The sequence below is a fragment of the Echiichthys vipera genome (genome assembly GCF_963691815.1).
Source record: "Echiichthys vipera genome assembly, chromosome: 3".
NCBI lineage: Eukaryota > Metazoa > Chordata > Actinopteri > Perciformes > Trachinidae > Echiichthys > Echiichthys vipera.
The window spans coordinates 25769904-25786208 of record NC_139828.1 but is presented as its reverse complement, the minus strand read 5'-3'; the positions used below and the strand labels follow the sequence as shown (position 1 = coordinate 25786208).

The 16305-nt window shown below is 39.6% G+C and overlaps 2 protein-coding genes across 2 annotated transcripts in view; one reads left to right on the top strand and one right to left on the bottom strand.

Moving 5' to 3' along the window:
• Window positions 1–10383, bottom strand: part of shroom2a (shroom family member 2a) — a 36100-nt gene extending 25717 nt beyond the window's left edge. Inside the window, exons 1-2 of the mRNA XM_083940717.1 lie at window positions 10163–10383; window positions 8159–8372 (exon numbers count right to left, since the gene is read on the bottom strand). Coding sequence (XP_083796843.1) covers window positions 8159–8365 — 207 coding nt within the window. The 5' untranslated portion in view covers window positions 8366–8372; window positions 10163–10383. The remainder of the gene's footprint in view (window positions 1–8158; window positions 8373–10162) is intronic.
• A 403-nt stretch (window positions 10384–10786) lies between these two features.
• On the top strand, window positions 10787–15580 carry LOC310945147 (synapse-associated protein 1-like). Its single transcript, XM_083911160.1, has 9 exons — window positions 10787–11079; window positions 11179–11297; window positions 11465–11531; window positions 12867–12940; window positions 13032–13171; window positions 13311–13459; window positions 13646–13698; window positions 13785–13929; window positions 14020–15580. The coding sequence occupies exons 1-9, from the start codon at window positions 10911–10913 to the stop codon at window positions 14145–14147; spliced, it is 1044 nt and encodes a 347-aa protein (XP_083767286.1). The 5' UTR covers window positions 10787–10910; the 3' UTR covers window positions 14148–15580.
• Window positions 15581–16305: the final 725 nt, after the last annotated feature.

The window sequence follows — 16305 nt, the reverse complement described above, 5'->3', positions numbered from 1 at the left end:
TGCCAGAAGACTTCTTATGCCCAAGAGGTTTTCACCACAGTGTTGTGAAAGAGATTAAGTAACCTCATACGACCTAACCTTGGTGCTACTTCTCGCTGCTTCTCAGGACTTTAAAACCTGTGATAAGCAAACCTCTGATATAAACTGTGGGTTTAAACCCTATTGTGGTGCAGATTCTGCTAATGTGACCTTATGTCTTAGGTTTTGCACTGAGTTTTAGATCCGAAGTCCCTGATGTGAATGGAGTGGACAAGAAAGAGAACCTGTAATATATATGGACATATTTTGTCAGGGTCTATCACAAAGCATCTTGAGTGCATTTATGAAGGACAAAACCTACTGTGTTACGCAATGATATAGCCCTTTACTTTTTCTAAGTCACAAATGCTACATATTTTCTAATATATGAATAGTTTAAAAACCTTTTACTTGCAATAATGAGTACAGAGACTACAGTAACTACAGAGAAAATATGTGAGCAAAAAAGCATGCAGTTTCTTGTTGACATTCTTAATATATATTTTTAGGGTAACAATAACAGAAGAAACATACTGTTTACAAAAGTTAACAGCAGGTAGGCCAGTTTGAGACGTGGTTCAAAGGCTATAAAAAATACTTCAAAACGCCGCTGTCAAGCCAGTGGCATGGTGTAAAAACAAACTGTGGTTGTTTGAGGGCAGACACCTGGAATAACACATCTGTCAAAGGGAAGTACAGTGCACTGAGCACGTTACACTGAAGTCAGCAGCTAGTGTTGGTATACCCCATCAGACCCAGTCTCTGAAGTGTCAGATACAGCAAGCGTTAAGGTCAGTGCTGTCCTCACACTGACGCACAGAGTCAGATATGAGAGGTGCAAGACAGCACGGCTCAGTGTGGAAAGAAAAGCAGTGAGGACTTGCTTGGCAGTTGGCACATTAACACACAAAAGCCAAGCTCTGCAGCTGATTATCAGTTCTCCACTCAACCTGTGAGAGGGGCCTGTATGACTCAACTGCAGAGGTATGTGTACATTTACAGGCCATTACGTCTTATATGGCCTTTATCCTCGGCAAAGCACACCAGGGCCAAGAAAGCTCAAATCAAAGCCCCTTTTCATTTTCCTGTAATAGCAATTTTAAGGCCAGGTTAAGGCCGTGCAGACTGAGGGGTTTTATGATGACTGGCTAGATTCCTGAGCTGGTCCTGATATGGTAGTGTATTTTGTAGAGAACCTGAATCACTGACTGATGCATTTACAGTTGCTTACCATGTTTAAAATGGACACCAAACACTCAAATCATTCTCATTATATAACACTAGTTTGAATACTTTTAACTGAGCACCAGATGGACATCACATTAAGGATAACTGGTTGTCTTCCACAGGGGTAAATTAGTGGTTGCAGGTTATGACAGATTAGGGTATGGTTGTAGAGGTGTTGGAGGCCTAGTCCCAAACTGTATTATGGGATAAATCGGGCCATATTCGGTTCCTACCCTGTTTGTGGCACATAAGTCAATCTTTAAAACAAATCACAATTATGAAGTTTGTTGATGAATACACATTTGTTGCTTTAGTGAGCATTTGAAGCAACAGAACGGTGTTTGTCTGATTGATTTAAAATAGACAACAGTAGGGGCGATGCTGCGACCCAATAGCTGAGCGGTAGGGATGTATACCACATGGGCACTAATGCCCTGAGCAGTGAGTTCAAGGTTGGGTTCTCAGCCGGCCCAGGTCATTTGCTGCTGATCATTCCCCTGCTCTATTTCCCCACATTTGCTGTCCCTCTCCACTATCAATAAAATGCCCCCAAAACAAGGGTTTAACAAAATACACTTGTTAGTGGGATGTTACCATTGTTGTTTTGCTATTTTCATGGAATTTGTTGACAATAAGAAAAAAATGAATAGAAAATCAGACATGTCCTTAAAGCATTATGGGGAAATTAAAACAACGTGACTGTAAACTTTGTGAAATCTAATCAGGTTTACAGTTTTAAAATACTCAGAGATGGACTGATCAGAGAATGTCAACAGTAGCTCAGTAGATGAAGGGAGAGAATGAACTGATTATAAGTGCAACAAAGACACACCTTGCTTTAACAACACTTATCTACCCTAACAAAGAGGGAAAAAAACAATAGCCAGTCCAAAAACTGATGTCAGTACAGCACTGGTTGTGCTCTACAAATTGTTGTACATACAAACAAATGATGTATTGAAGATCATCAACTTGCCAGGACATCTGTGTGACAGCCTAGGGCTAAACAGTAGTCTGGCTTTCATTCAAAACAACCTAAAAGGAAACTTGGCTTCATAATAAGAATGTATTTTAAGAATGTAAACAAAAACAAAAACAGTGTCAACTAGCAGCATATAGGAAAACATAAAGGCAAATAAAGACAGTGTTTACAAAACATCAAGGCAGGAGATTCATAGTCTATTCCCAAACAGTTTTCACTATGGCAGCCCAATCAGCATGAGCCATACCATGTCCTTTGTTTACCATCTTCCTCCAGGCCATAATCAGACAAACTCCAGCCATCCTGGATGCCTGGGTATCATCTAAAATAGCCTCATGTCTCTCTGAGGGACATGAAGGGAAGGATGTGGTAGGGATGAGGGTAAAGAATGTGTCTTTTCTGCTGACAGATGTCCTGTGCAGCGGGCTGACAGGGCACTGAACTCAGACCTCTCACATGGTTTCAGGCACTGCCTGCACACACCATTGATAAAACACCAGCAGCCACATAAACAAGCTCACCCATACCTGACCTTTACACAGCCTGTTATTGTAGTCGTTTTGAGTTGAATCAGTCTGTAAATTAGACAGATGTTTTAAGCAATGGCCATGTTAGCATCAGTAACTATAACAGTGCTCACACCATAGATGGTCACTGTTAGTGGCATCTATAGAGTCTAAGCATCATTCCCTTAACTTTATATGTAGCACTATGATCATGTCCAGTACTTTGGTTTATGACCAGATACCTGCAAAACTAATGACATTCCCATCAGCTGAGCTATACTTTGTGTTTATGGCTAGTTAGCAAATATTGGCATGCTAACCTGTTGAACTAACAGTATACCTGCTAAACATCAGCATGTCACAGTGAGCAAGTTAGCACTGAGCTCACTAATGTCTATACAGTAAGTACACCCTCACAGAGCCACGAGCATGGCAGTTGACCATATTTGTGACAACAAGAGTCAAGAAGCGCAAAATAGTAAACCACAAATAGTAAGTTACATAACGGAAGACCATTACATGGAGATTAGCATGTTAACCCCCAAAATAGATGATAACTGTGTGTTTCAGCCTTCACACACACCCAAGGAGAAAATATTATCAAAACAGTCTATTTAGAGATGTTGAAAATATACCGAAAAACTATTGATACTTACTAACTATTAATACTTACATACATAAAACTATTAATACTAATATATAAATGTTTTTGTTTACTTTAGACTTTTTTAGTTTGATGCAGGGACAACATGACTAGGGCTGGGTATCTAACCTCAATACTTTGTTTTGGTGCTGACAGAAATCCGTCTGTTAGCACAAAGTTTTGAAAACTGTCCCGCAAGCTGGAAACAAATACCTGCTCAAATCAGACGGTTTATGATTACAATCATAATTTTGTTTATTATTTTATTCTTCCCATGAGCCATAATCTTATTCTCTATGAATCATATTTGCCCCAGAGACGGATCAATCCCAAACGGAGCCCACGACGTTGCCACACAAAGGACTCAATAATTGGTAAAACCTGTTTACCTGCAGGTGATTTGCGTGTCAGAACAGAGGCATTTTTGCAGTGTGCCTGGTACTGATTTTTGAGGAGCAAACAATATTTTCTTCCATATAAAATTTGATGCTGGCACAGGGAATATATGTATGAGGTACATGCCCAGCTGTGTTGTGTAAAACAGGATTATATAAGTTTATTGAGACTAAGGCCTTAAAGTCCATGAAGACCTTGAGCATAACCTGAGCTATGAGAGGAATGTTAAGAATTTTAATTAGATCCAGGATTTTTTAAACCAATACTCTAAACCTCTCATCAAACTGTGGGCCCCTTTTTTATTATGTTTCATTTTAGCAATCGGAGAGAATGCACTTAAGTGAGAAAACAGCCAATAAAAATAACACATTAAAGCCCTCTTCGACACAGTGTGCTTCTCAGGTTAATACATGCAATGCAGACATATGCGCCAGAACCAGAGTACTCAATGCTCACCACTCAAACTTAAACAGAAAGTAATGAAAACAGTAATAAGACGTAATAAAGGGGATGAAAATCCATTGCCAATGCGAGATTTATGAACTAAAGAAGTGTGTAATCTGACAAACCGTAAAATGGACTGTATCTGCAATGGGAAAATTAACATAAAAACTGACATTGGCGCTAATGTGTGTTTCATGGTTGAGCAGTATGCAATGAGCTGGGGAACTGATTAAAACCTTTTGAAGTAGCCTGACTCCTCTGTGACAGTACGGTTTTCCCCCAGAATAAAAGAGTAAACAATATTTTGTCACAACACATCAAGTTTAATAACCATTGTGACCATTTAGCTCCTGCATCGCCGTAGTCCTACCTGTTTAGGCAGGACAGAAACAGCACACCCACAAAAAACAGGACAGAGCACATATGGGAGCAGGAACAGCCAATAATGTGACCAACTAAAATCACCCTTCAAAGAAACTGGGCGGAAAAAGCACAAATTCATCAGCGGGTAGTACATACAGGCTTACTTTGTCTGTAGTATGTCCACAGATTTATGTCAGTAGACAGACAAATGTTGCAGATGGTTTGTAGACCTTTCTACAGGCTACAATGTAAGGTTATATTATTTTGTAAGGGAAATAATAGGTTAATGTGTCTTGATAACATAGTTACTCAACAACATACCTTTGTTAATCAATGGCTATACTCTGAAAGCCACTCCAAGAGAGCGCAAAACACCAATCCTCACTTAATGTATCCCATCATGCCATTCCAATGGGCTTCAGGCTGTCACAGATAATTCACTACATTTAGAAAATCAAACAGAGCTCCTACATTCCTCCCCTGGCCCTGATTCCACAAGCTACCCACAAAAAAATTGAAATTGAACCCAAGACAAACACATGTGAAAGCAAAAGTCCAGGTGGGATCTAATAACACACACTATGGTATAAGTGACAGCAAACAAAGGCTAGTCAATGACCAATGTACTCCATGCAGTGCCAACCAGGAAGAAAACTATTAAAACAATTCAAATGTATCTTAAGATAGCTCTTACGATTATACAGGTGGAAAGAGTAAAGGCGTCTCAAAAGTTTCTGAGGAAATAACATCTCACCACGCGAACAGGTCCACTTTCGCTGGTCCTTGGATGTGGTGGTCAGTGGCAAAACGTTAACAATGGGCAATGGTTCACTCCACACAATTCAGCAATGTGATCGCGCAGCTTACAGCTTAAAGACTTAAAATGGTCAGAATTCTTCTCATTTGAATTGCATGCTTGTAAAAGCTACAGTACATTAATGGAGTGAAGGGGGTTCTGTATCGCTCTAAGTCTGAGATCCTGAGTTTCGGTGTTCCAAGTTGGACTTTGGACGCTTTTTTTGGTCAGTACAGAAATGACAAACAAAAATCAAGCAGGGACACACTCACACTCCTGGCGAAGCGGTGCTGGTATGTCATGTCAAAATAAGTAGCAAGGTCTTTTGTAGTAAATCATTACAAAGTCCACAGAGAAGTGAGGTTACAGTGTGATTTTCAGAGCTGATTGAATTGGTGTTCAGGCACTCTGCCACTCACTGTATGCATACTGTGGCTCGTACTAAATAAGTCATGGCATAAAAGAATTATAAGCTGCATGCTCTGCTGAATGTTTTACTTAAAATGCCGACTTTGGAGAACTCTGGAACATGCTTTGACTCAAGTAAGACTGCACAGATCACACTTGAAAGGAAACAGTTAACAGCCTCTCCATAGGGTAGCTACATGTCCAAATATATGTATGAATTTCAAAGACCAGCCGAGCTAGCCGCTCTTGAGGCTTTGCACAGTGGTGCGTTGAGCTACATGCTAATGTCAGCATGCTAACATGCTCACAAGGAACTACTGGAAGATGGTGATTGGTGAACCATGTATGATGTTTACCTGAGGATGTTTATCTTAACTCATAAATGTTACTACGTTAGCAAAAATTAGCAAATCTCACTGGATTAGTGAAAATGTTGACCTGCATGCAGCTCTAGATCAGTGGTTCTCAAACTTTTTTCAGTAATGCACACCCTTTGGAATATTTTTTTCAGCCAGGTACCCCCTGACAACAAAAAAAACAACTGCTTTTCTAGAAAAAAAAGGCCTTTATTATGCCAATAAAATGCAAAAGCACTTGCGACGTTTCAACCACAAATCTTGATTGCATTTGTTGCAACAGTTTACGGCAGTTAAAACAGCAATGTTGAATATGAAATGGGGAATTAGGAATCATGCATTAGTAATATTTTTAAATGAATCTATATTTTCTAATCTCACGTACCTCCTCCACTACTCCAAAGTACCCCCAGGGGTATGCATACCCCCATTTCAGAAACACTGCTCTAGATGAAACTTGAGGTAATCACCAAAGTAAGAATGACCATAAATGTCTGTACTGTATTTTATGGCAATCCATCTAGTAGTTGTTGAGATATTTCAGTCCACTCCGTCTTGACTAGACCGACCAACAAACATTGTGTGCTGCTGGCATGAAAACAAACAGAGAGTACTGTGCGCACACCATATCTGTCCCAGATCATCAGAGCCTTTCTTCATCTATATTTCATTTTATTCTCTAGCATCAAAAAGGAAGAGTGTACAGTGACATGTGTGTCAGATATCAGAGCAGTCAGCACCTTGTGTTACATTTGACAACAGCAACTAAATTTAAACAAAAAAAACAGAGTGAATATTTAACGTTGCCAGGCATCATCACTTGTGCCATCATGATAAAAGGTAATTTTATGTTCAGACTTCAAAACTAACTGAAACAAATGACAGTAACTAATTAGTAGATGCAGTTGTACACATATTATGGCTAATGTTACTGTTTATCTTTTTTTGTACATTTTTAGGTCTTTTCATGCTTTATTGTTTAGTACAGCTGAAGAAGAGAAAGGATATGACCTGCAGCAAAGGGGCTGCAGGTCAGAATAAAATATAAGAATTTTATATGGGCGCGCCTGCTCTACCTTGGAGCGCCCCTAAATATCTTGTTATGCTTTGATTACAGTACAGTTTCCGGTGGGCCCATGTGTTGTTTTTTGCCACTGATTTCAGAGAAAACAAATCTTGTTAATGTACGACATTACGTCAGGCCTACTAATGCTAACATTACCAACAGCTCTGCATGAGAGGCCCAAACTGGGGCTACAGTGCGTTTTATACTTGACGCATCAACTGCTGCCACAGTCGAGGAGTTACCGTACGCAATGGACCATTGAGTCTTTGCTGTTTTCAAAAAATGTTTTGAATCTAAACCACAGATACAAACTAATTTTGTGTAGAAAAAGCAGGTTTTACGCGCAATATGCATTTTTTAGGAAAACTTTCCCTGTATTGAAGAGGTGTTCTCTAAATACTGAAAAAGGGGTTTGGGATTGCCTCCACATGGCTCTCACAGACCGTTCCCCAATACGCAAAATCACATTTTTTTTTCACAGCCACATCGATAACATGCACATGTGGCCGGACCGGCTATCACAACAAACATCAGTCTTCAAGATGATAAAAAGAATGCTAAAGAGAAGTGATGGGACTTGTTTTAAAGGTATTAATGGAGGGAGGATTTATCTAATTATTAGTGGAAAACTATTCCACAATTTAGGACCAACGACTGAAAATGCTCACTCACCTTTGGTTTTTAACTGGGTGTGTATTTCAGTGAATGGAATTCTAGTTTACACTTACAATCAGGAATCTACACTTTTTTGAGCTGAAAGAATTGATTTTTTTATTGAAATTGACAATTTAAATGAAGGGAAAATTATATGGTTTTGAGATAGCCTTTAAAAAAGTCAGTAAAAAGGCATTTCTGCTCCCGGTTAAAGTCCTTATCTCCAACCAGAAAGGTTGCAACCGCCATTGCAACTGTATTTGAAAAAAAGAAGAGGAAGTGTCTCTTGCAGTATTTACCTTGGTTATGTGCAGAGGTTCTCGATGCTCCAGCCCCCCTCTGAGTGTAAATCCCCACGGTGCTCCTCCTGAAAGAAATACATCCACCAGTTTCCAGCCCTCACCGTCTCTGCTCCTCTGATCCAGATCTCCTGATTTCTGCATCACATGCCAAAGGCTCTCTGCTTCTGTGTAATGTGGATCATGTGTATATCCCTCAGCATCCATGGCACTGCTGTAAATGTAACAAAATAAAAACAGACAGCATGAAAACATTTTCAGGCCTTGTCCTAAAACTTTAAAAAGGCTCAATCTGGGGCCCGATCTACTACTCATAAAATACTACCAGACTCATAATCTGTAAGTATGTTCTGTTCCAGTTCTTTGCTGATGACACCCAGCTGTGACTCCCTCTGAAATCTACTGTCCGGCCTTTCAAGAGCAGAGAGCTACAGCGAGAACTTCACTTGTACTAAAGAACAACACAATATGACAACACAATATGCCCATCTGCGCATTGTTACACTCGTTGACAGTCAGTTTTTAGAAATGATCAAGATTTACAGATCACTTTCACAGATGAGCACGGTCTTGCCACACATTACACTGCTGATCTTTTAAGCTCTCCTGAACCTGAGCGTGACCTGAAAACACTACTGACTCTTCTACAATGTAGCAGACTCGTGTAAAAAGCTAACTGAGCATTTGCCAGTGGCAGAAGAAACGAGAAATGAATGGCAGGACTCATACTGGTGGATAGGAAAAGGTTACATTGGAATTCTCTTTTATCCTGTTAATTATTTTCTCTTAATACATTTTCTGCTTTTTAAAAAGATACCTTTTACACATTGTTTAAGAGAAGTACTCTGTAATGTCTGCTTTTTATTTTTAGCCAGTATCCCAATAGATAGTATAATGCTGTGTCATTGTCTGTCTGTTTGATGCATGAAATAATACACCTACATTAAAGCTTTACATTACAAAAAAAATGCTAATTATATAAAATACCTAAAGGAATTCTGAATTCTTAATAGATAGTATATACAATAGTATACTTTGAAAGAACATGTGCTGGTGAAGTAAGTTAAATGTGGGAATACAGAATGCTGTTTATATTATTTTATCAAAAGTACATTTTTAATTTTGACCAAGTGTTTAAACACTGGTTTGCGCGTGTGCTGCCAACTTTAATGGCTTATTAGTGGTCTAATGTTGTTTACATGGCAAAGGATTAGCAGGCATCACTGACAATAATGTGCCCCGGGCATGAATTTATTGAGTAATACGGTGAGGTCATATTCAAACATGGCAGCACAATTGCATGGAACAAAACCGGACACAAAAGCCAGGATCAAACTACGGAGTTGCTATCGGCCACTAAAAGATGTACCTTTATTTTGGCATTTATTTGGTATAAAGAGATTACTTAGTTCTCCCTTAAAACACATTTATACTTTAAAAACATACTTTATTATATTTAATTAAATACAATGTAAACAATGGTCGTATGCGTCAACTTTTAATAATTCGGCATTGTTTCAGTGGTTTTGGGCAGATCATTTCTTTAACATGTTACCTTGTATAGCTTTTTAATTGTTATAATGACTTCACTGCCTTGGGAAAAATGAATTATGAGCTCTTAATTTGAAAGGAAACGCTTTTAAGGACAAAATCGAAGTGTGGATGTTGCATGTAAGCGGTATGTGGTATAAAAATGCATCCTCGTGTCACTAAGTTAGGAGATCGGTAATGCTGCGTAAACACCTGTTGTCATACTGGAGCCAGGCTGACTTACACGTAATGCTCTTATGTGTGAGAGAATTAAACACACGAACAATGGAAACCGTCCTTGCCTGTACCAACAAATGAGCAAAACCGAGCTGAACAAACGCGCTCTTTTAAATATTTTACCGGTAAAAAACAAGCACTTTACTATGAAATTGACTAACTATTACTGGACTCTGTGTGGTCCATAGCTGTATGAAAAAAACATTACAAAACGCATGTTTAAACGGCTGATCTTACCTGGGAATTCAACTTGTGGATAAACCGGTGAACACGAAAGCTTCGTCGGGCTGGCACGCAGCTATATCCCAGGTTTACGTGACACATACTTCATCTTTTATAACCGTTTTATTGTCAAAGTAAACACTTTGAAGCGAGTCGCTGGTAGTGCGAAAGGTTTCGGAGGGTAAAGTCAAGAGTTTCCACTGTTTTAAACGCTGCAGTCCAGTCCGTGTCCTACTAATGCTACAACCCGAGGACGACACACTGACACACTCAGGAGAGTTTAAATGAGCTAAGCTAACCTGTTAGCTCCATCCACGGAGAACAAGTGGAGCAAAACACAGCGCATGCGTGCCATCTACCGGCAGGTGCGAGTAAAGCGAGATTTACCTCTAAAGAGCTGTTCTACTTTATGTTTGGACATATAAACATATCTTAATAGCAGAGCTGGTGCTTTTAAACTGAAGTACATGACTTAAGTACACACATCCAACCGCGGTGATTCGCTTTTTAACGTTTGCTATTAACCTTCAATGGTAAAGAAAAACTTCGAGGGGAGCGCGTACGTTTCCATAACAACCTATAGGGTTCTACAGGGTAGACATTAGGGTCAAACTTAACAGATTCGCGGAAGTGGATCAATGGTGTAACGTCACCAACTAGTTATTAGTTTCAAACTTTAAGAAAAGTGACATTAAACGGAGTAATTCATCTTTGGAGCATGTTAAAGAAGTTGTTTTAAATTTATTAACGAACTACTGCAAGTATGTTTAAGAACTGGGGGACTTGGCTTGGGCTAGAGAACGAAAATGGTGAAGTTAAAGAAGAAGACGTAACAACAACTAGTGTTGTTGCTGAAAGTGAGCAGACCAGTGCTGTCGACGACGAAGATGCTCAACCGCCTCAACTTCTCCAGAAAGCTAAGGGCTTCAGTGGTGTGTTTAATACAGTGCACTTTGTAACGCAATAGTATGCACTTTGCTGTAGCAGTCTGTGTAATGCCACTAATGTTTGTTATACTTGCTTTTCTGCAGGTTACATTTATAATTTCGCCAGCAGCGCCTCCAAGAAACTGTCAGAGTCCGTCGTTGAAACAGCACAAACGCTAAAGAAAAGTGTAGAGGAGGGGAAAATCAATGGGATTATTGATAAGGTAATACTAATCATCATAATAATAGATCAATTTTATAGGCGCTTTTCTCAGACCTCAAAGAAGCTTAGGGTAAATAATGTTAATAGTTATAATCTTAATTTAAATGTTTTCAACTTCTTTGCTTTAAAGCGTTTGCCCTATTTAATGACATGTTTTCTTTTTCTCAGACCATTTTGGGTGAGTTCCAGAAAGAACAAGAAAGATTTGTTCAGGAGAAAAAAGCAAAAACGTCTGGTACGTACTGAATAGTGATCATACCTATGTATAAAGTACACATGATATTTAAAGATACATACAATGTTTACTTTTGAGGTTCATGTTCATGTTTTAAGTTTCTATTAGAACATGTTCACATGCTGTAATGGTCAGAAAGAACTTTACTTTTCTCATCCTGTCTGTCTGAATATACCTGTATTCACCCTCTGTCTGAAACGCTCCGTTTTAGCGCCTGTCTCTTTAAGGGCGGCGTTATCGGATCTCGAAAACGGTATCTTTTGAAACCGGGTCCCAGAGTGGGAAGATTATGAAACGGCCCCTGTGCCGTCATCGCCCAACCTCGGACCTCTAACCCTGCGGCGTCACATAACAACAACAGTGCTGCTGCGTGGAGAGAGACACGGACACATAGACTGAACTGGACTCTGAGCCACATGCATGGGAATGAATTAGGCCGACCATATATTTCTCCCTTTTCCCTGATGGTCTGAATAAGATGCTAAATCGGTCGCTTGTAGCTTTTTATAAATAAAGTTGCTAAGAAGGTGTGAAAAGTCTCTAAATCTCGCAAGACAGTGCTTTGGGACGAGGAAGGGGCTCACAGCAGCACCCTCTGCTCAGTGAGGACAGTAACAGTAGCAGTGATTCGTGCATCAGAGTCCAAAACACCACAAAAGTCTCCACTAACACCAGAAACAGTCGACAGATTTCTCTATAGGATGGATGAGGATTTGGGAAGTCGCCAGATTTGGCAAGAAACTCGCTGCCGTTGTATCATAGCGTACACAGCGTCACCCCGGCTCCTCTTATCCTTTGTTGTTGTTTTTCTGTGGCAGTTACAGCGCCACATCAAGGCCTGGCATGTGTATTACAGCATTCTTAGTCGGTTTCATTGGTTTCGTGTGTATTTCTTCTGTTTGGGCGGAAAACTTTTTAAGAACGACAGAGAAAAAAAAGGTTGTTTTCGATCGTGTGGATGTACCCGAAGACCGCTATCCTGAAAAAGCTCAGGGTGCTCTGATCGGTCAGCTTTTGCAGGTCTTTCACTGCTACATTCTCAGCATCTTTGTTCCATCATTGCAGCCGGGGAATGACTATAACAGCACTGTAGCAGCACTTTTCCAACCTTCCTGAAGTCGTGATGGCTCGTTTAAAGACACAGTTTCTGAACACTGTTCTTTTTCTGTTTGCCTTTCTCTGTGGATTGAGCGTTTTGATATTTATTTATATAGCACCTCCACCTGCTTTATAATTAAAAAAAAGACATGGAAATCTCCCTTTTTACAATATCTTTACCTTTACATACATTAGTTTACAGTACAGTAACTACAGGCTAGTTATCATTGTTCCTAGGTGCTGCTGTGCCACCTTGGGTTGGTTATAATGAAGAGGACACCATACAGCAACAGATTTTAGCTCTCTCAGCTGTGAGTATTACTGCTTATAAAACACTTCTTTTGACTGCGCATCAATATAGTTTAAAAAAAACTGTTACTTTATTGTTTCTTTCGTTGACAGGACAAAAGAAACTTTTTGCGAGATCCTCCTGCTGGGGTGCAATTTCACTTTGACTTTGAGCAAATGTATCCAGTCGCCATGGTGATGTTGGAAGAAGATGAGCTACTTAGGAAGATGCGCTTCCATCTGGTCCCGAAACAGTGAGTTTTGACACTTGCATAATGGTTTTTAATGTGTGTTTTTTATAATGTTGCACCCCTGCATAAGAGCGGTTCGTAAAAACAAAAATATTATATTCCACCACAGAGATGACTGCTGTCTCTTTGTCATTAATTTTAGGGTGAAGGAAGAAGTCTTCTGGAAGAATTACTTCTACCGTGTGTCCTTGATTAAGCAGTCAGCTCAGCTCACAGCTCTAGCAGCACAACAGGCTGCTGAGCGGAGAGATGTGGAGAGAACTGGCACCAGTCCTACTGTTAAACAAAAGGGTATACACGTTTTCATAGTGTAAATCTGTAACCCTGTGTTTAGTCTGTTCTTGTGAATGATTTGAGCCGGGAAAATATTATTGATAAGCCTGAACTGTTCATGTTATTAAGAAAGTTTGAATATCACCTTGTTTTTCTATTAATATACTTGAGATGTAATGCCCATATTTTTTTGTGCTGGTGTAGTTGAACAGAAAACTGCCCCTGCCGTCTGCAATACCAAACCAAAGTCAAGGGAGGTAAGCCGCCTGTTTTTAAAGAATAAAAACCCCAAGAAATGAGTGTAGTTACAGTCTGACTTCCTTCTCTTCCTGTTTTTCGAAAGGAAGAAGAGGAGATCTCCACCAGCCCGTCTGTGTCTGAATTTGTGAGCGATGCTTTTGACTCATGCAAGATTAATGAGGACGACCTACGCAAAGAAATGGAACAGCTGGTCCTGGACAAGAGGGAACATCCAACCACACAACAGGGTGCGTTTTTGTGCTGATGTTGGTTGTAATTTAATTAGTAGAGTTGTTTATCAGAGTTCAATGAGTTCCTCAATGTTGTTGTTTTTTCAGAGGAGACTCCCGACTGGGAGAAAGAGCTGCAGGAGGAACTTCAGGAGTACGACATCTTGGCTGATAATGATAACCGAGATGACAACTGGGACAAGGAGATTGAAGAGATGCTAATGGGGGGCAGTTAGAGCACTCACACAAGCTCCTCCAGCCTTAACTGTGTCCTCAAAGGTCAGAAATCGCACATGAGTACAGATGAAATGCTCCCAGCGGAATGATTCCAATATTGATCCTCTACTCTCAAGATGAAGTAATACCACGGACATCATTAACACTTCAGTGTACTATTTCTGCAGCCTGAAAAGTTGTGTGAGTAATTATTTAGCAATGCCTCCTGCAGTTAAATGAAGAGGAGATGCATGTATTGTCCTCCAGCTGAAGTTCGTAATGTGATATCTAGCTACAGAGCATAGAAAATTAGCCTCGGACTGGGGAATTAAAGCGAGACTATGTAACGTTTGCCGAACGGTGGCCAGTGGAAATTCCAAGAGAGGGGTAAATGTAAAAGCAGAGAGGAGTCACAAACTCAGCAAACTGAATCCCCTTTCACACATGCACTGCAACCCTTCAGTTATTTAGACTTCACCCGAAGGAGCCCTATGTGAGAATGGGAATCAGTTGGACCAGACTTTACCCTGCCACCCTGCTACGGAGTCTGCGTAATGTTCGATTGAAAATTCACAGCGAGCGAGTTGATGTGTCGGTGACTTTTCATTTCATGTGGCTAAAAAAACATCCGAGGATGAGGGATGTATTCCGCATCATGTCCTGCATCATGCCCTCACCTAAACTAAACAGTATTTCCAGTAAATGAGAATGCATCTGACACAGAGCATCCCTTGTTGTGTGCTACATTTGTGAAAGGCAACTTAAGACAATGTGGAGACCTGATTCATTCATCACACTGTTAGGTGTTCATATGAGAAAACAGTTGGACTCATCAATGTCCGATGCACAGCAATATCTACTTAAAGATTGCTCAAGGGTGCATTTGATACTTTTCAACCGTTCATTTGCAAATCGAATGTAAATGTTAATTTGTAAAAGAATAAGCTATGCATTGTGTCAAATATTACATAGTCTTGCTTTAAAGAGGATTTTTGAATCTCAAAAACTAATCATGAACCATGTCAAGTGACAATTCCTTGCAGCTCGAGAGAATTTCATGGGACCAGCAAAGTGTATTTTTGAACAAAGTTTATCCTGTCTGAGCCAACTCCTTTTTTATAAACGGAAAAGATGCTGTGATGGCTCCTTATAATATGTGATGGCTTATTTCCATGTAACGTGTTAGAATCTGTTAATAGTGCAGTACAGTAGTGTTTATTGCACTGCATTTTATCACAATGACAAAATGGATGACTGAATATTGATATTTATGGGGGCTCAAATGCATTGTCTCCACATGCACACATGTGCTGTAGATGCTGATATAATGTAGTTTGTGGAGCCATGCCGGTCTGCACAAATATGCTCTTCCTGTTTACACCTACATTTATTCAGGAAAAAAAAGATCAAAAATATATTACCTTTTATGTTTACAATATATGCAAACTTAAGTTTAGTGTTACATTTCTATTAAACCTTATCATCTAAAATGTGTTGGCTTTTCTTACACTATTGCACACAGGGTTGTTTTTTGTTACAGTGACTGTATCAGACATCAGAGCGTATCTTTTTAAAACCTTCCTTTCTGAAAGCTTCTCATGCATATCTTACTTTTATTCATGTACGGTGCCTATAGAAAGTCATGATTTCCTTTTTAAATAGTCACTTTCTTTGTGTTACAGCCTGAAATAATACATAAAAAATATATTTTACAACATTCAAGTGAATTTTTATTTTTCAAAATTTCTGAAAAAAAAACATTATTAACATTTATAACTAAAAACTGATAGCATAAATAATTAACGTTATTCAAGAGAGAGAAAGACAACAAAAAATAAATAAATAGGGGGGGGGGGGGGGTCTCTCTCCTTCCAGCACTAGGAAGTGTCCTATATGTCCTAGTAAGACTATTGCTAATAAAAGCCAGCAGTGGGTCCCATGTTTGGTGGAAGGCTGTCAAAGATTCCCTCTGTGAAAACCTCCAACCGGAGACATTGCAAAATGTCACGGATCCAACTATTATGAGTCGGTGGAGAAACATGTTTCCATTTAAGGAGAATGTTACGTCCGGTGAGCAGGGTGGTAAAGGCAACCACACCTTGTGTAGTAATGGGCAGATTTTTAGACAGAGGGAGCCCATATTTGAAATATATCGGACCAATATTCAGCAACCTTCGG